The sequence below is a fragment of the Periplaneta americana genome, chromosome 5, assembly GCF_040183065.1.
Source record: "Periplaneta americana isolate PAMFEO1 chromosome 5, P.americana_PAMFEO1_priV1, whole genome shotgun sequence".
In the NCBI taxonomy this organism is placed as follows: Eukaryota; Metazoa; Arthropoda; class Insecta; order Blattodea; family Blattidae; genus Periplaneta; species Periplaneta americana.
Genome location: NC_091121.1, coordinates 154,837,954 through 154,863,542, shown reverse-complemented (window position 1 = coordinate 154,863,542; position 25,589 = coordinate 154,837,954). Strand labels below are relative to the sequence as shown.

The following is a 25,589-nucleotide window of genomic DNA, read 5'->3' as shown; positions in this document are numbered from 1 at the left end:
GATATATTGTTAATATGATATTATCTTTCAGTTGGTACCAAAAATTGGTAAAAAAAAGTGTTAAAGTGGCTTTTAGTATTTTTGGCCAGCTTTTATGCCTCTAGGAAACACTGTGCAATGGTTCGTGCTAAAACAGCCCATTTAGCACTGCATATGGGACTTTCAGACTTCAAAGCTTCAAACGGTGTGTTTGTTTGTTTGTTTAGTTATTTATTTATTTACATAGTTACTTAGTTACTTCTTTATTTATTTTGCTAATAATTGTAACATAAAATATAATATAAACAGAAAAACTTTAGCTCGCCTCTAAAAGAGTAGAACTCGTGCTCAGGGGCGGATTCCTGAATTGAAATTAAGAAGTATATAATACAATTTGTCTTATGTCTACTGTGGAAAAAGAATATATAAATTTAAGTTTACAATTTTTCAATTTTTATAAAATCCATCATTGAAAGATTCACAGTCAAACATACAGATGTTTCCGAGTCGAGGCTGCAAGTGTGAATACTGGCACTGTTCATGGTGTGGCGTGCTGTACTTGCATAAGGGTGCGGCCATTTGGTTACCCAATCATTCATAGAGTAGGAGTGGTAAGCACAATAAGCCTCAGGCTGCAGTGCAAGCCTTTGGGTCCCTCCTCTGTACAAGAGAAAAAAAAATAGTATATATCATTTGTTGTGTCTAAGCAGGCACATGCCTGGTTTACACTGCTTTGGTGTTTAAAGTCTTTGCTAAACACATTGTAACTTGAATGAGAAGAATAGTTCTCTGTGCAAACCATGCGACACAGATTTTGTCAAAGAATTAGTGAATAGATTTCAGAGTCACTGTTCACCAGACTGTAATGAAGTATCCAGTGACAATACACACAAATTCCACAATTTGGGACATCTGGCCGACATCTACGGCTGACCACTAGGATCCAGAATACAAAGCAGAGGTTAAATTAAAAATACAATATGATTGTGGCGAGAATACGGAACAATGATAAATTTAAAAATAAAGTACAATTTGATTTCGGAGAAACATAAGATAAAAGTACATTGAAGAGTAATGAAATGAAGTAAAAAAAAAATATTACGTATTATTATACAAGTGATTGTGTAAAATGGATAATGAATTTCTGAATACCATTAGACAAATTTTGTTAATGTCCTCATTAGAAAATTTAAGAGAAAGGAGAATGGTTTTGGTTAACTTAAATGAAGTTCCCCTAGCGCCAAAAAGAAGTCCTTTCACTTCCCATGTATTAATATTCATTTTGTATCTCTCACTGAAGTGAGGAAAACATGGGTTGTAAATAGACTTCTTTTCATTGTTAACGTCATTGGCCTGTTGATCATCCTTCTCAAAACGGACAGTGGGGTCAAGAATGAGGCTTCTTTGATTCTGGCGATCGATGGCTATAATGTCTGCTCTTCTCGTTGACCCATTCTCAGCCAAGCAGTGCACTTCTTCGTAAACCTCCCACTTTGCCTTCCGAAGAGTGTTGCGATGGAGCTTCTCACTTTATGGTGGCAATTGTTCCTCAGTAGTTCTCCTTTAGGGCAATAACCCAAAACTTTGCTGCATCCTGGATGACGATAGTTTTGATCTTGGAAGGAACGACCTGGCACAGATCATACTGCTGCGATGTTTGTGGACATCTTTATGGCATTGGTCCACTCTGAGATAGAGAAAATATTTGCTGATCTTGAACTACACTATGTTGCAATACTAATGTTTAGGTCGTAAAAATTCGAGCTCTAGTGATGAGCGAGGGAAGGGAAAGATTATTTTTGCAATAAATTTATTTCATCATTAGGTAAAAATAGTCTGTTTAGAAGTCAGGCAATAAACTACATACTTCAAGAAACAAAAGTAATTTAATATTTGTGACAGTAGTCTCCTAAATATGAACGTGTATTTTGTAATTGAGATTGTGGTGAAATATTTTCTGTGTTCAGATGTTTAGGAAACATTAAGCAGTAGTAAACTACTACAATACTTTCACTTTTAGTTTTCTCTTCCTCTTGATAATTTTTGTTCTTTTCTCTCTTATTCTTCTTCCTCCCCCTCCATCCCCAATCAGAACTATGTTGTGTGCTTGTAATTTCGTTGTTTCGTATTGTTAGTTTTTTGTTTGTTTTTAGGTCTGACAGTTGTGGCTGAGAATATCAATCGCATGCGTTATATGTCCCACTTTCGATCAGTACACAGAGGTGCATTCTTTCAAGAGATGAGATCTACAGAACCACGACAGTTGCTGCCTGAAGCATGGGGTAAGAACTGTCAATTTTATTCAAGACACTCTCATTAAGAAAAGCCTCGCAACACTTTGTGCATACCAATATAACCAACATGAAATATCATTACATGTTTTCCCTTTGTTCCCATACATTTTTCTGTTGAAAGCACTATTTTATTCTCCACGAGAAATTTTTCTTGTTAGGAATGTATCTTGATAAAAATTGACTTGAAAAAATCGTATTGAATACATTAATAAAAATTAACTAAATTAATAAAATAATTCTGAAGATGGCTAGCAGTTAAGCCGAAACTAGTCATCTAAGGTAGATTACCAACTTAGTTTCAATTTAACAAATGAAACTTGTTTCTATAACAAATCTTAAGTAATAAAAGGACTAGCAGGCACAAAGTAGGGCAGTTCTATGAAAACTTTAATCAAGACCGATAATATGTATATATGTAAAACCTGTACAGTCACCACACCAAACTGTCCCTTATGTCATCAGGAAATAGAGATAGATATATATCACATAGAAATCTGTTAAGTTCTTAAGACACATCATAACAACTCTCTCCCTCTCCCTCTTTTTCCATTCCCTCCCTCCCTCCCTCCCTCTTTCTCTGGGTTTATCAGTAAGGTAACTTTATGAAAGTTGGTGGAACAGATTTCTGATAATATACAGTCTTAATAAAGTAAGTGTTTCATAAAAATTTTATCAAATGCAACATGTAACTTGCAAGTGTAGACCATTATTCTTGTTCAGCTTTCTATGTAGATAACTTCACGTTAATTTGACCCAAGTAATTTATGTATATTTTTTAAACCCTAGGACATTAAGTTTGTGTGAAATATTTAGTTTGAGGTGAACTTATATCATTTGATGTAAATTATAAGCAAAAGAGAAAGACTCGGGAAATTTGTGACTACACAAAAGGCAACATTTTAGCCTATAGTATGGAGTGTAAAAAATAAAGTAAAATAAGAATTTGTTGCCTTAAATACAGAGTGGACATAAAGTCTCGATCCATTTTAATGAAATAATGATTATTCGGACATGAAGTGTATATAGGGCTATTGTTATGGTATGTAATTCATTGTAATCCAACGTGACTGCCATTCATTTCAAAGCATTGTGTCCAACATTTGAATGAAGTCCTAAAGACATTCGTAAGGATGTCACCAGAAATTGCTGTAGATGCTTCTGGAATTCTTCCATAAACAGTGGTTTTTATGAACCCAAGTCATACATTTACTTTTGGCCTCAATTAAATCATAACACATTGCCTATGAGCTGCATAATTTTCATCGTCTAGTTTGTGCAACACCTGAATGTGATAAGTTGCTTCTCGGTAAGAACTTCAAAACAGTTTATCTTGACATATCTAGCTGGTTACTTAAACGACGACTTGTACTTGAAGGATCCTCTCGATGGCTTCTCAAATACATTCTGCAATGCTCGAGCATTGAAGGTCTACCAGAACATGGCTCATCGGCAGAATTTCCTGTCCTCTGAAATTTATGGGCAAGGAGTTGAGTGTTTGCTTGTGTTGGTGCCTATTTTCGGAATTTATGTGTAAATTCTGCACTTCGCGCAGTCGAGCATTGACAATAGTTACTCGTTCTTCAATATTCAGCATACTAATAAATTAATCTGAAGCAATGTAGAAATTCCAACATTTACTCAAAAATGGATTGAAACTTTGTATCCACTCTGTATATTATATTTTTCAAACTATCTTTGCAATCTGTTCGTATACACACTGTATGTATTGTATGTTTTAAGAGAATGGCCACTAGTCAAGTTCTAAGCTGCAATTCACAGTATTGAAATGTATTTTATGAACATAAAAAATATATGATGTTCTGCCAAAATTTGTTCATATTTTGGAAAATCATTTTGGGAGGTATTATAGTTTATATCTGTCCTTGTGTTAAATCACAAGGGATGTGGTAATACCTTTCTGTTGAATAATAATAATATAAATATTTTATTTCTTTCAGGATTTATTTGTCCAGTTCACACGCCTGATGGGGCACCATGTGGATTATTGAATCATTTGACTAAATATTGTGAAGTAACAGATGTGCCAGACCCTGAGTTGGTTAAAAATATTCCATCTGTATTGGTGTCCTTTGGAATGATACCTCTTGCTGGAATTACAACTATTCCTCTTAATCACAGTAAACATTATATTGTATTGCTTGATGGTCGAGTGTTGGGACATGTTGAGGAATCTGAAGCTCCAAGATTAGTGGATAAACTACGTCTTTTGAAAATAAGTGGAAAGAAAGTGCCACATACATTAGAAATTGCATTAGTACCAATGAGAAGGAAGGGTGGACAATTTCCAGGTCTGTTTCTGTTTACTACACCAGCTCGAATGATGCGTCCTGTTATCAACTTATCTGCTCAGAAAGTTGAACTCATAGGCACATTTGAGCAAGTTTACTTGGACATCTGTATCTATCCTGAGGAAGCACATAAAGGGGTCAGTTTAAAATAATCTTTCTGTTATAGTGTGAAAAATTTTGGAGAGCAATAGAATTAATGACTTTATTGGCAAGAATTAAGCATTATTTAACAACATCTAATTTAAAATGTATTAATAATGTTATACTTTCAGGAAGCCTATCACAAAGCCTTAAATTTTAAAAGAACAAACATGACACAAAAACTCTTATTAACTCCCTTGTAAAGTTATGCTAAATGTACAATTTTAAAGTGTTGTTTGTAAAAGTGTAATCACTAGGGCTATGAAAAGGGAGCAGTTAAAGCTAGTGATGGTACCGAGTATGGCTGCGGCAGGCGGAATGAGGTGAATTTCCCCTACAACTTAACGTAAGTAGCAATACAGACTGTATGCTGCTTATGTCAAGTTGTAGGGGAAATTCACCCCATTCCACCCTCCGCAGCTATACTCTGTACCGTCACTAGCTTTAACTGCTCCCTTTTCATAGCTCTAGTAATCACACAGCGACATTTCACATTAGATAGGCCACTTTATAAGATGTTAACTATGTAAACAACTAGGAAAAATGTGTTGTTTACTTTACAATTAACATATAAACACACAATCAGTCCATCAGGCATCATGGAGCATGTCAGTTCTGCACCAATCTCACAGAGTACCTCCACTCTATTCTAGTCATTACTACATCCTCCCATTTACTGTGGGGAGCTGACAAGAAAGTCTCTGCGAGGTGTATTTTTATTAGGTGCGGGGAGGTATTGATGAATGGAGCACCGCTCTTCTTAGAACTGACCAGAGATAAGATAAGTTGTTACGAGTTTGACACTAAACAGATGACATCACTGTCGTCACATGGTGTGGCTGAAAATATCAACTAGTTTGAGACTAGCTCTGTGTCGGTGTGTTGTATAAGTTAAAACTGTTAATTTATATTTTAAAAGTTATCGAATGTTTTCATGTTGGTTAATTCTATAATGTAGGTAGTAGTGTCTCGTTACGTCACTTTCTACGAGCAAGAGTGGTGTTATGCTGAATGTTTCCTGCATGTAGGATTGACATTACTCCACATTCCTACCAGGGCTGATCTCGTGAGCTCCCCACAGTACCTAACAACACCTCACTTACCCTTCCATCTACTCTTTTGTCTTTCTGGAAGTCTTTTACTTTTGTGTGTGCCACAGTATCTTTATAACACTTCTGCTGTAAACACATGACTGTATAATATGCAAATATTACTACTTTATACGAGGGAGGATCAGAAAGTAATACACAACAATTTTCTTTTTTCCAAAATATTTAATAGTAAGAAAAAAATTCACAAAAAAAAAACACAAGTTTCATCTATTTTTCGACATATAGACTAAGTCTCTAGACGCATTTCTTTCATCGTGACATCAATTTGAATATACAGTAGACATGTTGACTTAGACTTCAACAAACAAAATTTGAGAACTCAATCCCAAGGGAAAAAATGGAACTCTCTGCATCAAAATCCACAGTTAATTCCCGATTTACCACGAAAATCGTCTCTAGCTGCATTTAGATTGGCAACAGGCCATGATTGTTTGGCCAAACACCTGCATAGAATTGGAATATATCAGTCCCCTAACTGCCCATTGTGCAACTCAAACCAAGAAATGGATTCGGAACATCTCAAAATCTGTGCTTCAGTGGCTGGTCATGATAATATCTTTGAAAAATATTGGAGTGCAAGAGGTCAAATGACTTTATTGTCAAACGCCTGGCATTAGAAAACAACAACAACATATACAGTAGAGCATCGATTATCCAAAACAATTGGGGACGGGGTGTTTGGATAACCGATCATTTATGAAAACAAATTGTACTGGTATCATAGGAGCAGTATGAAACAAAGAAACACTGATATTAAACACAAAACTGCACATATATTTTATATCACACGTCTTACAAATAATACAAAGAACTGACTAACCTAGTTTGACAAGTTCAAAATGGCCAGTAAAGTAGGCTTACAGTTTAGGAAAAGTAATCCTTTTTTTTTGCTTCAGAGCTGAGAGTTATCCTTTGCCGCTAAATCTCGCAAACAGCGCTAGCGGAACTTCTACATGGCGTGCATCCAAATTTGAACTTGCCGATTGGAACGCTTTCGGTTAACCAATGTTTCGGTTAATTAGTATTTGGATAATCAATGCTCTATGTACCTCGTTCATAGCACTCTTGTTTCTTGGAAGTATAGCCACCTGTGCATGACTGATTTCACTTAATCATCAGAACCGAAGCTTTAGCCTCCTAGGAATTTTTTCATTGGTCCAAAGAGTTAAGTCTGGTGTGAGGTCTGGACTGCAGGGAGAATCTTTGAGCATATCCGAACCAAATTTCTCAATTTTTCCACAAACAGAAGCATCAGCATGGGGACGAGCATTGTTGTAAAGAAGTCTGACATTTGCAGTATTTTTGTTAGGGCGTTTATTTCGAAAGGCACGACACAAACTTGTCAATTTTTGAGCTGCTCTTCACACGTAGACGATGCTAACAAATGCGCCATCTTTACTCAGCAGTAACCACTCATTCTGCCAGGTTGACACCCGATTGAGCCATTGCTGTCTGTAGCACAAGATGAAAACCAACTGTCTCCCAACTTTGAAAGTCCAGACCAAAATAATATTCTGTTAAAAAGAATTGTGTGCTACTTTCCAGTCTTCCCTCGTAATATATATTAATGACAGTGGTCCTTTATATACACCCATAAGGGAAATTATCATAGTGTTCTGTTCTAGGTGACAAAAACCAAGATTTTTTTTCTCATAGCAGTAGTACACAGTTAATAAAGACATCATGTTTATATTTCTAGATTATAAAACAAATGTTGTTCAGTTGTTACATGCAGATATGGAGATATATATTAGTCATATTTATGAAACTTGTATAGAACAGCTGAAAGTTGATTGATTGACTTCTAATGCCAAACACTATATAACTAAACGTCATTGAGTCAGGAAATCTGAAAGTGTGTTTTGGAATGAAATTTATTACTATATTCTTTGTTCTTCAGTATTAGATCCTTTGGGAAATAAAACAAACCTACTAATGTTTCTAATTACAGGAATTTTTGAAGAAATTTACTGAGTTGAACTTGGAATTTTGTCAGATCATTGATAAAATAATGAAGTTGGCGAACAATAGCTAATCTAGGCATTCATTAACTATCCCATATCATTAAGTTTGTATTGAAATATTTAGAATTAAGACTTTATTTACTTCATTTGTTACAGCTAACTACTCATCAGGAAATTACAGACACTAGTTTCCTAAGCAATTTGGCATGTCTTATTCCATTGCCAGACAGCAATCAAAGTCCACGAAATATGTATCAGTGCCAGGTAAGAAAGTCTGACATCTGATAGAGAAAACAAAAAATATAATATTGACAGTGGTTCATATTCTGTTGAAATGACAGTGTATATAAAAGTCCTTGAGTTAAATGTGAAATATTTTATGTAGATATTGCAGAGTTCTGAATGTAAATAGCAAGTATTCATTTATAGTGGAAATCGGATGCTATGCACCAGAGCCACCGGCATAAGTCAGTCGGCTAAGGCGTTTTACTGTGTATAGAGGCACACATTACTGATTAAACTATAAAAGCGAGTTCATCATGAAATAAAAGACTATAATGTATTCAATGTAAGACCCAATCTGAACATGAACAAATATAGTATGTATTACTTCACTCACATGTTTGACTAACCCTACTCCAACCAGTTGTTATGTTGCAGCGTATTTATTTTAAATGTATTTTTCGCATTTATGCGTCTCTGTTCATGATATCGAATACTACATCCAAATAAAAATAAAAGACTTATATTAAACAAAAATATCTTGACTATGTATACATTTTTTTTTTGTAATAGCCAACTTGTTCGATGAACACATATTTGTTATGCTTTGTCGTAAAAAAAAACTATCGTTTATCATTAATACAAATCACTTTTATGGAGAATTTCACAATCTATTGCACACTCAAACCAAGAAATGGATTCGGAATACCTCAAAATCTGTGCTTCAGTGGCTGACCATGATAATATCTTTGAAAAATATTGGAGTTCAAGAGGTCAAATGACTTTATTGTCAAACGCCTGGCATTAGAAAACAACAACAATCTATCGCACAATCTATAAACTTAAATTTGATAATAAGTTATTTTCATTAAATTATTTTATAATCTACATAATGTTAATCTGTTTAATTTTAATTCAACATGTTCTTAAAGTTTAGCACAATGTAATAAGGTAACATATCTTTTAATTAAACTTTAGAATCCATAAATTACATTAAATCGTCAACATAGTGTTCATTACAAATAACAATAATGACATGATGATGCTTTAATTAAAACGAAAGCGTTGGTTCAATTATAATAATGTATAATAAGGCTAACATCAATGTATTCACGTAAATGATAAGTAAAGACGGAAATATTGAAAAGAAATTTGTTCCCCTCATAGATCTTGTGCTTGCATGCAGCTATACATAGGCATGAAACTGTCTCTAATCTGTATGATTGTATGACAATATTTACATGTACGAATGAACACTTTATTATAAATTGTATTAGAAATTGTTGCATCTGTCGCTGCAATAGTGGCAGTAGATGATGACAATGACAAGAAGAAAACGACAATGTTGTTGACAGCTTTTTGTCTCTCTTGTAATTTGAAATGTTCAAATATGGAAAGAAGTAGAATGGAAATTAAAAAGAAGCTTGTAATATTAAGATAACTTTCTTCTTTTCTGGTTAGATGGGAAAACAAACTATGGGCACTCCATGTCACACCTGGCATCTGCAAGCAGACACAAAACTCTACAGGCTCCAAACTCCAGCAAGCCCACTTTTCAGACCAGGCCACTATGACTTAGTAGGCATAGATGAATTTGCAATGGGTACCAATGCCATTGTTGCTGTTATAGCATACACTGTAAGTATATAGAAACTATAAATTATAATTATTGTATTTCTAAAACTGTCACAAAAATGAAGAGTTTTTTTAAGTGCTATAATTAAACATACATTTTTCTTCTTTTTTTTATGAGAGTATCATATTAGATTAAGGGAAATGAATTTTGCAGCCACAGGTGTCGTTATTAAAAGGGACATCTTAAGCAGGTATGACACGAACACTTAGGATGTGGTTTCTTTAAGGGATTAGGTACACCTTACAGCAGTAAAATTTTGGAAATATTCAAAATTTTTTCCTCCATTACTGTATCTTGTACAATAATAAAAATTAGTATATGTAAAACATTGTCCTTCTGCTATATGAAAAAAATATTTTTACGATTTAAAAAAATTATTTAAATTTTTTTTTTCTTTTTTCAAAATTCAGTTCACTGTGCAGTGATGCATTTCCTACATAACTCAAAAACTATGCAACATTCTGTGATGACATTTTTTGTGTGTAATTATGCATGTCATATCTACAATATGATGCAAGATCACTTCTCTACATTTGATAGATTATCTGATAAAAAATTAATTTGTTTTAAAAAATTGTCAAATATCAGTATTTTCTATTACACAAAATAAAAAAATATATATTATTTATTAGGGAATGTAGTTGAAAGAGCATGATATTGTAAACATGAGTTTCAGCAATAAAATAAGTAAGAGAGAGAGAACATGAAAAAGCTAACAAGTTTTTGAGTTAAGAGGGAAACACTTCATTATTGCACAGTAAACTGCCAATATTTTGAATTTTGGGGAAAAAAAAAAAAATATATATATATATATATATATATATATATATTAATCTTTTTTAAATTGTAAAAAATATTTTTTTCATATAGCAGGACAGTGTTTTATACATACTAATTTTCATTATTGTACAAGGTACAGTAATGGAGGAAAAAAATGTTGAATATTTCCAAAAATTTTACTGCTCTAAGCTGTACCTAACCCCTTAACTGCTTGAAACATGATCGTAATTTATTTTAGTTACTAAAAGAATAAGAAACGAACAGTAAATAGCAAATCAAGATGCAAATCAAGATTTTCAGGTATAACTCCCTGTAAAGTTGATTTGAATAATTTCGAGGGAAAAATTGTTCCGGAGCCGGGTATCGAACCCGGGACCTTTGGTTTAACGTACCAACGCTCTACCACTGAGCTACTCGGGAACTCTAACCGACACCGATCCAATTTTTCCCTCTATATCCACAGACCTCAAAGTGGGCTGACAACCGTCAAGCAACCAACTTCGAGTGCACACTAACTCCGTGTGACTTAAATTGTGGTTTTCTGTTGACGAACAGTGACGTGTATTATGCAAATCAAGATTTTCAGGTATAACTCCCTGTAAAGTTGATTTGAATAATTTCGAGGGAAAAATTGTTCCGGAGCCGGGTATCGAACCCGGGACCTTTGGTTTAACGTACCAACGCTCTACCACTGAGCTACTCGGGAACTCTAACCGACACCGATCCAATTTTTCCCTCTATATCAGTAAATAATTCTTATGCAACAAATGGTTGTCAAGTTGCGTCATTAATGATCAAGATTATGCATAATTGACATCACATATTCAAACACACACATGATGTCAACAAAAACGAAGTCTTTCCATATTTCAATACAGAGGCCAAACTTGATGCTAGTTCAGAATAATGCTGAACCTCCTTGTTATTGTTGTCACTTTACTGAGAAAGATTCATAATGATCCCCCTTTTTTTCTCCATTTGCGAACAGTGTTGTTACCAGGATGCATATAAATTCTCACTTCGTCTGTGAATAGAGTTTGAACTCATTCGTAATGTGTCTAGTTCTGAAGTGTTCTAACCCATCTCTCTGTGATGTCGTCGAAGTGGAGGAGTCTTCAATGGTCTTCAAGCATACAGTCCCACATCATGGAGTATAATATTCAAAGAATTTGTATGGATGAAGTTTCATTTTCTCATGAATAAATACAAATTTTCCATGAGCTGATCTTTCACTAGTAATAGAATGAATTCACTATCGTCTTTGCCTATGGTGCCTATATTGAACTAGCAACAAACATAAGGTGACTTTGGCTTGATAAGTCATACAATCCATCATGGAAGAAAATCTCAAAAGAACTAGACTACAGCCATTTCTAAAGCAACACGTCTTGTGGCCATATTTAGCTACTTTTAACACAAACTGAACTATTTGCAGCTTGACCTGGCAATGCATTTTGCTACAGTTACAGCAGCTTCATTTTTCGCTGAAAATCAGTTATAATTACAGGTTGTCTGGCCGTAGTCTTAGTAATATAGAGTACAGCATAAGACGTCAGTTAACTCAGTGGTGATATTCAAGAAGTTTAACAACCAGTTCCCTCACGTGTACCTATGTTAAAATATATGGTATATGTCCATGGTAATTTCAAATATTACCTAGAAATAATTTAACAACTGGTTCATTCGAACTGGTGCGAACCGGCCAAATATCACCACTGAGTTAACTGAATGTGTTGAAATGTTTTCTATAAGGATTTAATTAATATTATTCATGTTTATCATAATTACAATTCATTTATTACAGGATAACTGCTGCAATTGTTCAAAGTGTCCGCTATTATGTTCCATACATTTACAGTATAAAAATGTTTCGCAACTGATTGCATATTTGGTCACAGTATGATGTTACTATCGAAATTGTTCTCAAAACTCCATCTAAGTCATCTCCTTAAAGTGTTCACAGTTCATGATTTGGTTGGATACAATTTGTCTTTCAGGCACCTGATGAAATGGCCATTTTGCAGTGTAACTTCAGAGAACCGCTTTAGTCAGGTTTTACTGTATGTTCTTTGTCACTTGCTTTGTGCTTGAGAAGAGTAATTTCCATAAGTAATTTGGTTTTTCAGGGTTATGATATGGAAGATGCTATGATTATCAATAAAGGAGCTTATGAAAGAGGTTTCGGACATGGTTCACTGTACAAATCTGATTTCATTGAATTAAAGTCGGTGAGTAGTATTCAAGTTGACGAATTACGCATGAAAGTTGTGTAAGGAAGACTGTATGTAACACTTCTGTAATTTTGTGATTTCAGCCAAAGTCATATTTTGAATTGGATCCAGATAAAACGGATTTAGAGGCATTTTTGGACTCTGATGGATTGCCTCATCCTGGCACATACATGAAGCAAGGACAGCCTTACTGTTGGTAAGTAGATTGTCCTCAAGATATGAATTCATGATGCCGAGATTTGGCAGTAAAATTTACAATATTAGACTAGACGGCATTTTGGAAGGCGGTTAGCTTCTATATGCGTCGTAGCATTTCTGGTATGTGACGTCACAAGCTTGTATAGTAGAACCAATCAGAATCAGTCTATAACAAGCACTTCCTGAGTTCGTTTGTTCACGTGCGAGTGTTTCAATACATTGAATAAGTAAAACTAACATTTACTGTGTGTATGTAAGGTAAATAAATAGAAGAAGAGACCGTAAAAAAGACAAGTATTATACAAGCAGGCACGGAAAATAGTGTTTAAGGTGTATAATTATTTTAAAAACGTTAACGAGCAGAACGCTGCCTGCCATCTTGATGCTGGCAGCAACGTTGCCAACATGCAAGAAACGACTGCAGAAGCATGTGGTGTGGGATTGAGAACCGTGCAAAGAATATTGTTAGTGAAGGAAAGAGGGTTTGTTTGGTGTCATGCTTACAGTAATCAACGGCTAAGGTCATTATTGTCTTTTGATAATTTAAATTCTCTCCTGCGCTATTTGTATTGCACGTGCGCGTGAAGTACGATGTGGCAATGTTGTACGCTGTCTTGCTCTCTCTATCTGTCTCTCTCGATGCAAACGCTAGCAGACAACCGCCTTCCGAATTGCCATCGACTCTAGCGTTTGAATAATTCATGTAATAGATCAGTATAATGACGAAGTCTCTTATAAATGATTTATTTGCAGCTACTTTTATATAATCAAGAAGTCATACAGAAGTGTTGACTATCTTTCATTCAATGATTTCCAATTTTTCAAAATAGCTCATACTTCGCCCATATTTCACCAAATAAATTGCTGTTGTACCTTCTTCTGGATTTAAAAACGTGTTACATCGTAAAATTCAGTCTTAAAAGTCTAAAATATTGCAATTACACCCAAACAGTAGCATGGGATATGGCCAGAGTTACGAACAAAGATCATTAACAAACCATATTGCTGAAAGGACAGTATTTATCGTACAGAACAGTTTTGGGGTAGGAAGTCCTTCAAGAAGGCGGAGGTGTACGGGGGAATGTTCTCGCTCTGTGATTCAGTGTTGTGAGACTTTGTATAGTGTGGTCACTGTTGTTTTAAGTTCTTTGTGAGTATGGCGAATAAAAGGAAGAAAGTGGTTGTTTCCATTGAAGATAAATTAAATCCATTAAAAAGGCTTGTTTTATTATATATTTCTTTATATTCTGTATACATTTTCCCTTATCGGAACTCTTTCAGGTCCAGTTCAGTTCGGATAATCGAAACTCTATTGTAATTCCAAAATTAGACCTAGAAAGCCACTTCCTTCCCTAATAATTTAATACTCATATAATATTTAATTAATCTTTACAGCTATTATGATGGTGATCAAGCAAGATACCGAATTGAGAAATGGAAAAGTAATGAATCTGCTTATGTAGATAATGTAAGGTTATGTGGTGTTCTATCTAATGAAAAAAGAAAGGCCTGCATTGTATTCAGAATACCGGTAAGATATTTAAGGATCGGTGGAACATAAATAATTTTTATTATCATTAGCTACGAAGTTTTATTTACCAATAAAATCATTTGGCATTTCAGCGTAATCCATCTGTAGGAGACAAATTTGCAAGTAGGGCTGGCCAGAAAGGAATCTGCAGCTACCTTTGGCCAGCAGAAGATTTGCCATATACAGAAACTGGGCTAATTCCAGATATCGTATTCAATCCACATGGATTCCCATCTCGAATGACAGTAGGTTAGTAACATTTCCATATTCATAATGTAGCCTCCTGGCAGAAATTGTGGAGATAGTAGAAAGAAAATGCCAAAATTGATGCAACAGATATATGAATGTGTAAGATCTAGAGCAGTGGTTCTCAGAGTGGGGTCTGCAAATATTCTGGATAGGAAAATATTTTTCTTCCTTCAGAAAAATGTTTATATATACAGTGAAACCTCGATAAGATGCTTTTCAAGGAACCGCATAAAAATAGCATATTAATTGGGACTGCGTATTAGCGAGAGTGGGTCATTTTTGGATTTTTTAAATTTTGACACAAAGGTATGAATCAGCATAAACATTTGTTGAAGAAATTTAAGGATTTTTCACTGTTCTAAGCACTGACGAAGGGATTCCTAATGATTCCACCAACTGTTCCTGATACATAATGGTGTTTTCATCATGTTCACGGAGAATTTGTAATTTCTCCGATATCGATAAAGCTTTCTGTTTCACTCCTTTATTCATGTTGGCACTAACAAGTCACTTCACACTTGTACAAGATACACTGGTCAAGTCTTCATTGACAATGCCAGCAAGAAGGACAGGCTCTGAATACAGTAGTCTTGCAGATACTCAAGGATTGCAGTTCATTCTATTGTATTCACCAAACAAAGACTCCTACAAATCCTTGAATATGCAGGTGCTAGAGGCAAATGTAGAAGTCAGGTAAATTTTCTCAGTATCCTTTGAAGTACAATATTTTAGAATTTTCAGCAGATGAAAGAGAGTATTAAATGGGATGATGAGCATATTAAGTGGTGGTTTTTACATGGTTTTATATAGGGATGTCAAGGGACCAGATGAAAAAAGCGTTTAATGTGGGATAGTGTAACAAATGGGCGTGTATTATCAGGGTTTCACTATATTTTGTTATTTCTTTCCTTCTTTCAAAATAATTTTATTTTATTTATTTTTATTTTTATTTATTTATTTTTTGGTGTCACAATAATGTCTCAAGAGCATTAGCTGTTGTTGGTATAACTTTTAAATTTGTTTCAATTGTTGTCGACAGCTTTCTTGTGTTGTTATTATTACAAAGTGTAAGACTTTAAGAAGGATTTTATGTGGCAACATCTCGAGGGCACAACTTCTTGGTACAACTTATACGGTAAATTAGTTCGACATTTTATAAGATTTGTCTACAATTGATCGTTGGCTTAAATGTCATCATAATACGGATGAAGATGAACTCAGATTATTTCCTGGTTCCTAAGTCTAAAATTATGTGCATTCAAAATCTCTTTATCAGTAAGGGGACTCGTAATCTCACCAAAAAGGAGAAAAATTTGCTCGTTCAGTTATTGTGTGACACTGCTTGAAAAAACGTTTAAGTGAATGTCAGCTTTTTTATTTTTGGTTGAAATTTCATGCAGAACAAGAACTCTTAGAACAAGCCTTGACACACTTAATAACGTTTTTCATGACTTGTGTGAGAGGGCATTTTATACTCTTTCGTGTATCAAAACTGTTAAAAGAAATCGAAATTAAAAATAATTAATATTGATTCTAAATATAAAGACATTTTAATCACAAGAAAACAGTTCCATCATTCTCACTGGAGTAATGAAACTTCTGGAAATATACTTTATCTCTTTTTCAGTACAAGAATATTATACAAAGAAAGTATTGAAAATAGAGTATTGTTTTGCTTTACTATTTTTAATATCAACTCTTTTGAAACATATCAATGAAAGTTTATTTTTTTCAGAACGTATTATATTATTTACGTTTTGTTTAATTCAGTATTGATTCAGTTTTGTAAAATATAACAAATATCACTACTCATTTTCACTTAATATTGGAGTGGTTAAATGGCAAGTTGTAGCCGATTTAAGTGAACACCATATTTTAACGTTTTGGTGGCTACTTCATTCACACACATCCCATTGTGGAATCCTGGGAAACGAAAATGCGGATGCTTTAGCAAAGAAGGGCAGCACTGCTACTTACAGACCTGTTACTAAATCTGCGTATTATTCTGTGAAAAGATTTATTAAATCTACATACTTAGACTTCAGCAAACAAAATTTGATAACACAATCTCAAGGGAAAAAATGGAACTCTCTGCATCAAAATCCACAGTTAATTCCCGATTTACCACGCAAATCGTCTGTAGCTGCATTTAGATTGGCAACAGGCCATGATTGTTTGGCCAAACACCTGCATAGAATTGGAATATATCAGTCCCCTAACTGTCCATTGTGCAACTCAAACCAAGAAATGGATTCGGAACACCTCAAAATCTGTGCTTCAGTGGCTGGCCATGATAATATCTTTGAAAAATATTGGAGTGCAAGAGGTCAAATGACTTTATTGTCAAACGCCTGGCATTAGAAAACAACAACATATTCACTTAATATTAACCCAAAATCTAACCTACCCATGATTCCATTAACAACTTTAAAGAGGTCCGAGAAAATATTGATTTATGGACAGGGTGTCCGCAGTTTGAGAACCACTGATCTAGAATCTTGTATAAAAGATTTTACATGGGTCAGTGGAATATTAGTGGCAACACTTCAATTAGGAACAAAAACTTATTTGTTCGCAGTTGACATACTTAATACATATAGTGCTTAAAAGTAATGTCCTTCAGTATCACATACCCATGAAAGGCAATAGGTGCCATCCACAGCATTACTTTGGTCTTAGCTTCTAATTGACTGCTCTACAACTGTTACACTGCCTGTCTATTTCTAAAGTGCACCCCTCTTATTGATTCTTTCATTTTAGGGAAAAGGTTGTAATTGCAGTGATTCCTATCTGTAGAATTAAGAAGATGCTTTAGAATTTTCGAATTCCATTTTTGGGAAGTATCTGTCCTATTTTCTTGAGGTCTTTGCAGAGAGACAGAAAGGTTGGTCATCACTGCCGTACTCCGCAACACTATTATGTTTGACTGCTGCAAACAACTGCAGTGAAAATGTTGTTGTTTTCTAATGCCAGCATTTGACAGTAAAATCATTTGATCTCTTGCACTCCAATATTTTTCAAAGATATTATCATGGTCAGCCACTGAAGCACAGATTTTGAGGTGTTCCGAATCCATTTCTTGGTTAGAGTTGCACAATGGACAGTTAGGGGACTGATATATTCCAATTCTATGCAGGTGCTTGGCCAAACAGTCATGGCCTGTTGCCAATCTAAATGCAGTTACAGACGATTTGCGTGGTAAATCAGGAATTAACTGTGGATTATGATGCAGAGAGTTCCATTTTTCCCGTGAGATTGTGTTATCAAATTTTGTTTGTTGAAGTCTATGTAGATTTAATAACTCTTTTCACAGAGTAATACGTAGATTTAGTAACAGGTCTGTAAGTAGCAGTGCTGGTCTTCTTGCATTGAAAATGTTTGGTTGCCTCTAGATGCATAAACATTGGCCATTAGTCACTGTGGGAATTCTGATGCCTCCAACTACACCCTGTAACCTTATAGTTAGACACATTCCTTATCAGTCTTACAGTCTTATACTTGAAACATTTAATAAAATTCAGATTGTAATATAAATATTAATTCTAATAAATTTTTCGTTTTTTCAGCTATGATGATTGAAGTTATGGCAGGGAAATCTGCAGCATTACATGGCTTGGTACATGATGCAACACCATTCAAGTTTTCAGAACGTGATACAGCTATTGACTACTTCAGTAAAATGTTGGAAGCAGGTATGCAGGTGTCAGACAGTTGTTACCTAACCTACATGACTTTCATACACCTTTTTATTTGTTTCCCATAAAATATTACATTGATTTTATTCATATTCATTGCTTACCGGTACTAGTTTGAGACATAAGTAGATGAAATGTTTTGTGTTATACAGAGTGTCCCAAAATAATGTTCACACTCTTTGAACATTAATAACTAGAACACAAATAACAGAAAGCATGAATATTACATATATTATTTTAATGTACCGAAGTACATATGAAGTTTCCATGCAGATATTCTGCGTCATCGTACAATGAAAGAGTGGTGGAACAGAGAAAATTTCTCTCCAGCACCAGGATTTGAACCCGGGTTTTCAGCTCTACGTGCTGATGCTTTATCCACTAAGCCACACCGGATTCCCATCCCGGTGTTGGATAGAATCGTCTCAGTTTAAGTTCCACCTCTTGGGTTCCCTCTAGTGGCCTGCCCTCTGCACTACGTCATAGACGTCTATAAACGTAGGACAGTGTCAACATATGTGCGGAGGTGCACTTGTATGAGTGACTGATTGGCCGGGATCCGACGGAATAAGCGCCGATAAAGCACCAGCACGTAGAGTTGAAAACCCGGGTTCAAATCCCGGTGCTGGAGAGAAATTTTCTCCATTCCACCACTCTTTCATCGTAGAAAGCATGAGGTTTTTTTTATGTGACAAACCTTTAAACTTACAAGTGTTCAAAATGACTGCTATTGGCAGTAATACATCGTCTGCAACATTGTAGAACAGATTGACAAACCGCAGATATGGTTTCCATGGGAATGGATACCCAGGCAGTCACAATTGCGTCTTTCATGGCATCCAGTGTCTGTGGCTTTGTAGTGTATACACTATTCGAATTCCCCACAAGTAGAAATGTCGTCGTCTTCCTAACAAGTATTAGGCCGAGTGGCCTGTTATGGTCTCAAACTAGAATTTTCAGTCCATCTCTTCTTCGGACGCCCCAGAAATCTTTTCCCATGCGGATGGTAATGAAACAGTGCTTTTGGAATTCTGCATCGATCCATTCGTTCGAGATGACCCTTTCACATTGCTTTCAAGTAGAAATGTAACAGTGTTAAATTGGGAGATCTGGATGGATAATTAACACTTGATTAGCCTATCCACCTCCCAACAAATGTTTCATCCAAGAATACCCATATATCTCCATGGGAATATGGTTGTGCACTGACCTACTGGAAAAAGCAATCTTCATGTGGATAGAGTTGCTAAACAGGTGGCACAATCCTTTCCTGCAACATGAATGGTAAGGTATCTTTCGCATGTCACTGTTCCTTCAAAGAATTATGATTCCACAAGTTCTCTAGCACACATTCTGCACCACACTGTTAACCCAGAAAGATTAATTGCTCATTCTTCTACGATGTGGAGATTTGCAGTGGTCCAATGCACACAGTGGTGATAGGCAATTCCATTCAATGACCTAGTTCGGTAAATAATAATAATAATAATAATAATAATGGAGCATGACAACTGTAAGTGGGATTGCTACTACATTGAAATGGTCTGTTCAGCTACTTTTTAACCACATAAACGCACTAACACTGCGAAACTAGTGCTCTACAAAATATGATTAATTTTTAACAAAATAATCTGCCCTCAGTGATGGTGACTATAAAGATCCAGAATAAAAGCACTACAGAATAATTTAGAAAGACAAAAAGATTAAATACAGGAATTGTTAAGTAACAAATCTAGAGAAATGCAAACCCAATAGAATCGTCAATGGTCAAAATATAAATCGTAATGTAATATTTTGAGTGAATCCTTACGAATATTCAATAAAATTTTTTGAATCTCAAAAAATTGGAGACCAAGTGCTTTTAAAATATTACATGTGAATTTAAGAAGTGTGCCACGTGCACCAAACAAAAGACCAGAAACGCTCCACTGACTAGTGGGAATTACTTCATATCACAGAATATATAATTAGATCGATAATAATACTGAACTAGTACCTATATACATCACAATGTATTATAGAACATAATAGTAAGCATGATACACTTAACTGAAGGAAATAATAAAGAAATATTGCTGTCAGAAAGTGTATACTTTACAAATTAAGTTCTAGCGACATCGGAATGGGACAAACTTGTGTTCAGAGACGAACCCATTTACAAAATTATTAAAAAAAATACAGATAAAAAGGAAATAGAATATAACATAGATTGATAAATTAAAATAATATTAACACAAAAGCCCGAATGAAAATGCAACTTACTCAGTACTGGAATCAGATCACAATGTAGTCGTAACTTGGTGTTTTACATAAACAACATTGACGATGGAGCGCCTGTATTGTACTATGATTCATAGTCTATGCATACCTGCTTACAATTCTACCCTGCTTATGCATTCACGTGATGTAATAGATGTAACAAAAGAAACTACTTGATCCGCTGTACGTTTGGGAACAGAAATGCGCTGCCTGGTCATAAGTGATGAATTATTTATATGGCAAAAAAGAGTTTTATTGAGGTTTTTCGAATTATTTCGTTGTATTTCCATACTTTAAGTATTTTTCCTTATATAGGACTGTCATTAATCGCGAAACTGATTTTCCTTGTGGTATTTTTCAGGTGGCTACAATTACCATGGTACAGAAAGAATGTACAGTGGGATTGATGGACGTGAAATTAAAGCAGACATATTCTTTGGTGTAGTTCATTACCAACGTTTGAGACACATGGTGTCAGACAAGTGGCAGGTTAGTCTCCTATAGTTTTGTTAGACCATGAAGTTGCTTTTTTGTTAGGCTTTAAATATTTTTATATCTAGCAGTTTTACTGCCATTATGTAAATCACGTTTGTAACTAATTGCAGAAATTATCACTAATATCATTATTATTGTTTGTATTAATGTAGTGCAGTGTTTTGTTCACGGGAATAGTTTTTATGAAAGGAAATATGTATGGAACAAGTATGAATGAAATATTAAACAACTAAAATGACGAAAGTTGTACAGTGACACTGTTTTGTTATGCTGTGGGATTTTTATTTGCTGCGTTGCCAATGCAGCTAGTGTGTTTCCCACCTGCTTCCACTACTGAACGCCACAACATACATTGACAGTTGCGAGTTAGTTTATCATCTGCACTCATGCGTAAAGGTTGAATTAATTGTATCGTGTTGTGTATGTTTGTGTTTGGCGTTGCTGCAATGCGATTTTCATTACGTGAACGTGTGTGTATTGTGTATATGCTTACTTTGTACATAAAATACAGAAAATATTTTGCGAGAACATGACAGACTTTCCGTAACAAATTTTCAAATAGACTCGTGCCTAATGCCACTACAATAAGAAGATTAGCTAAAAAATTCAAACAGACAGGTTCAGTAAATGATCGTAAAATGCAAAGGAGGAGACATGTTCTTAGAGAAGAAAAATTAGACGAGATAGGACAGAGACTAGAGCACACCCCGCAAAAATCTTTTACGCGTTTGGCACAGGAAACAGAAGTAAGTTAAGAGTCCGCTCATCAAGCAACAAAATTAGTGAAATTAAAGCCATACAGAATTCTGGTATTCCAAAAGTTAAGTGAACAAGATCCCAATAAGAGGTTGCATTTTTTAAATTCGATTTTAGAGAAAGTAAATTCTGAGGAAATTGATCTGAAATTAATTTATTTTTCTGATGAGGCCTATTTTCATTTAAATGGACTTATATCCTCACAAAATCATTGGTATTACAGTCAGGAGAAACTCAATCTTGTATTGGAAACACCTTTGTACAGTGAAAAAATAGGCGTGTGGTGTGCAATGAATGGACACAGAATTATTGGTCCTATTTTCATTCGGGGCACAATTACCAGCAAGCATTATGTGAATGAGATCCTTCACTCATTTAGTTAGAGGAACTGACTTATGGAGAACTCCTCCACTGTTCATACTGCCGAAGAATCCATTAGAAAATTGCGTCGAATTTTCGGAAGGAGAATTATCACTAAAAATTTTTGGGCCTGACGAAGTCCAGATTTAACACCATGTGATTTCTATCTAAGGGGGAGCACTTAAAAATAAGGTTTATGCGAAAAACCTGCATACAGTAAATGAGCTTAAAGACTATATAAGAGCTGAAATCGAGTCAATCAGTGAAGCAGAACTTCATAAAGTAATTAACAATTTCATAAGAAGGTGTCAACAGTGTGTAGCAGTTGGTGACATTTTCAACACCTACTTTATGCTGGATAAGTACAAATTCGTATACTAAATGTTTCAGTGCCATCAGACTGGGTGGACGCTTGGCCATAGATAAACTCCTAGCAGCAGGCGACGGGAAAACCACATGGCTAAACAAAACAGTGTCACTGTACTTTACTGTAGCAAGTCCTTTCACTAACTTTACAACAAAGCTATTTGCCTCTTTAAGATCACTGCATTTAAATTGAATAAATGGCTAAATGCTCGGCAAGCATGGAGGTAATAGGTCAAACAGAACCTTGTGTGAGTCATGTGCGAACCAACAGTGTGACAAAATAAGGAAACGGAAGTAAAATGGGCTGTGTATACTTCAAATGTCGGAAAAAATATCGATTGTCATTCTAAGCTTCTAACTAGTGAGGAAAACAAAGATTCCTCTTAGACCTTTAAAACTGAGGATGTCTGGGACTATGAGGACGTATGATAACCCTAGAGTATTGTCATTCAATTAGCCAGAATAAATTTGCCAATACATATTCCAAGTACAAATCCTTAGTGTCAGCATAGCTTTAATTTCAATGTGGCAGTCTGTGGTGATCGAATTTCAAACATGGCTATGTACAGTAGATTTTTAAGTGTGATAAAAATTGTTTAGCATAGCTTCCTTCAAAAGACCATGTGGCATGTAAAAGAATCTGTTCCAAAATGTGAAAGTGTCAGCCAGACTTAATCATCTTTTTATTATCCGCAGATGTTTGTTCATTGCTTTACGTGGAGGCTCAGTGATGTGGTGACACCATGTCACGAATCTCACTGTATATTGGTATAGTGCAAAAAACTTAAAAAAAAAAACCTGGGGGCAGTGAAAGTATTATAACTGGAATTATTGACTGCATATGCTCAAGTTAATCATGAGGTTGGTGTGTCTTATCATGTAGGTACGCAGTACAGGTCCTATTGACGTTCTAACACATCAGCCAGTTAAAGGCAGACGTCGAGGAGGAGGCGTCAGATTTGGAGAAATGGAACGTGATTCATTGCTATCTCATGGAGGATCATTCCTTTTACAAGATCGCCTTCTGCGTTGTTCAGATAAGACAACAGTAAGTTCATTCTGATATTTATTATTATCGTTGTTATTATTATTATTATTATTATTATTATTATTATTATTATTATTATTATTATTATTGTTTTTATTGTTTTTCTTGTTACTGTTATTGTTGTTATTATTGTTATTGAGAAATGGTAGCATGATGGTAAAAGGATTGGAGGTATTCAGATCATGTGTATGTGAGTGTGAGTGCGAGTGTTTATGTGCTCAGTGTACTTTTTTGCCTATCTGCTCATCTGTTATTAGTGTTCATTATTACGAATCAGATAATATGCCTATAAAAATGAATTTTTAAAATTGTACAGACCCAGAAACAAAATTTGGGTCACCTGTATTTTCCAAGTTCCAGTTGTAGCATACTATGCATGCCCAATAAAATTCAGGTGGCCCAAATTTTGTTTCTGAATCTGTACTTATTTTAAGATGTGATTTCTTGTAGTTTTCATAGAGTATATATAATATATTAGTTGGTTGGTAGCTAATGCTCTGATATCATGGCAATGAAACCATCAGCTGTATTGCAATTCAGTATATTTCTGTGATGTTGAGATGAACAGGCAAAGCTTCGCAATTTTCCAGTTGAAGCTTATCCATGATTACGTTCTTTCCACACACACGCACACACGATTTCATGTGATATACAGTAAAATCCTGATAAGACATTGTTCAAGGGACTGTGTGTAAACTGCGTATTAGGCGGGTATACTAATTTTGACTTACATACAGTATCTGTTAGCATTTTTCTTTATTGAAATACATGCTTCATGAAAGGTAATACAGTAATTATGTAATTACTATACTGTTCATCAAAGACATTCACAATATGTACCATATTTAATTCTTTCGAAAAAAAGTCATTTGTAGTTATTTGCCGTGTGCGTGTTCAAGCTCTCATGTTTACCACACTTCACCATGCTGCGCTTACATCCTCTCCTGACATCGCAGCTGTAGTGATTGAGTCGCGATTTTTTATCATCATCCTTAATGTCGAAGATGAGATTCCTAATGACTCAGAGAGTTGTTTCTGATTAAGGGTACTGTTTTCATTGTACTTTCGTAAGATTTCCAATTTTTCCGACACACATTGTTTAACATATTGTAATCACACTCGTAGACAATTCAATACAGCAAAGAACAACAAACTGACCAGCAAAAAGTTCCAGAATTTTATTACGACCGTATGAGGAATGGTGTTTGAGAGAGAGGGTTAGCAAGAGGGTGGGGTATTGCACTGTATGTAAGCTTTAAGCGTGCAGGTAAAGAGTCAAATAAGAGAGCGTAACAAGAGGATGCTTTATTGTACAGTATGAAGGTTTAAGTGCGCAGGTAAAGGGTCGAATATTAGTACTTTTCAGGTTAATGGCACCAATGAGTTCAGTGGCCGAAATGTTTCATTGCTGTTACATTGCTGAAAATTACATCGAAAATATTCCACAAAAATAGCATATTATGTGGAATTTGAGCACAACAAATGGGTTATTTTATAAAGGCATTATAATTTATGAAATGTGCAGGGACTGGACAAAAAAAGCGTATTAAATGGGATAATGTAATAAGTGTGTGCATCTTATTGAGGTTTTACTGTATGTGTGTAGCCTATATATATATTTTCTCTCAACATATTTGGTCCTGCTGACCCTTCACATTTATGTATTCAGGCCAGCATCCCCTTAACTTACATTGTTTACAAACATTACACACTGACATAATATTACGTTAATACCTACTCTTAACTGTCTTTCATGTTTCTTCACTTTCACTTATCCCTCATTCTAATTTATAACACTTACTATCCCACTTCTCTTCTGTTATTTACAGCTACACTTAACAACTGTTCATACTAATTCTTCCCATTTAACTTCATTCCAACTTTTCTCATAACTAAATAATTTTTTCCTTTGAATAACATAATTTCACTTTAAATGTATCTAATATAGAAGACTTACACCTTTT

General features: G+C 34.9%; 1 protein-coding gene across 1 annotated transcript in view; it reads left to right on the top strand.

Moving 5' to 3' along the window:
• The window catches only part of Polr1B (RNA polymerase I subunit Rpl135), a 53,014-nt gene that overhangs the window by 26,254 nt on the left and 1,171 nt on the right, over positions 1-25,589 (top strand). Inside the window, exons 9-19 of the mRNA XM_069826688.1 lie at positions 2,133-2,261; positions 4,232-4,719; positions 7,956-8,063; positions 9,483-9,659; positions 12,564-12,665; positions 12,752-12,864; positions 14,262-14,397; positions 14,490-14,646; positions 18,213-18,338; positions 20,962-21,089; positions 23,461-23,625. Coding sequence (XP_069682789.1) covers positions 2,133-2,261; positions 4,232-4,719; positions 7,956-8,063; positions 9,483-9,659; positions 12,564-12,665; positions 12,752-12,864; positions 14,262-14,397; positions 14,490-14,646; positions 18,213-18,338; positions 20,962-21,089; positions 23,461-23,625 — 1,829 coding nt within the window. The remainder of the gene's footprint in view (positions 1-2,132; positions 2,262-4,231; positions 4,720-7,955; positions 8,064-9,482; positions 9,660-12,563; positions 12,666-12,751; positions 12,865-14,261; positions 14,398-14,489; positions 14,647-18,212; positions 18,339-20,961; positions 21,090-23,460; positions 23,626-25,589) is intronic.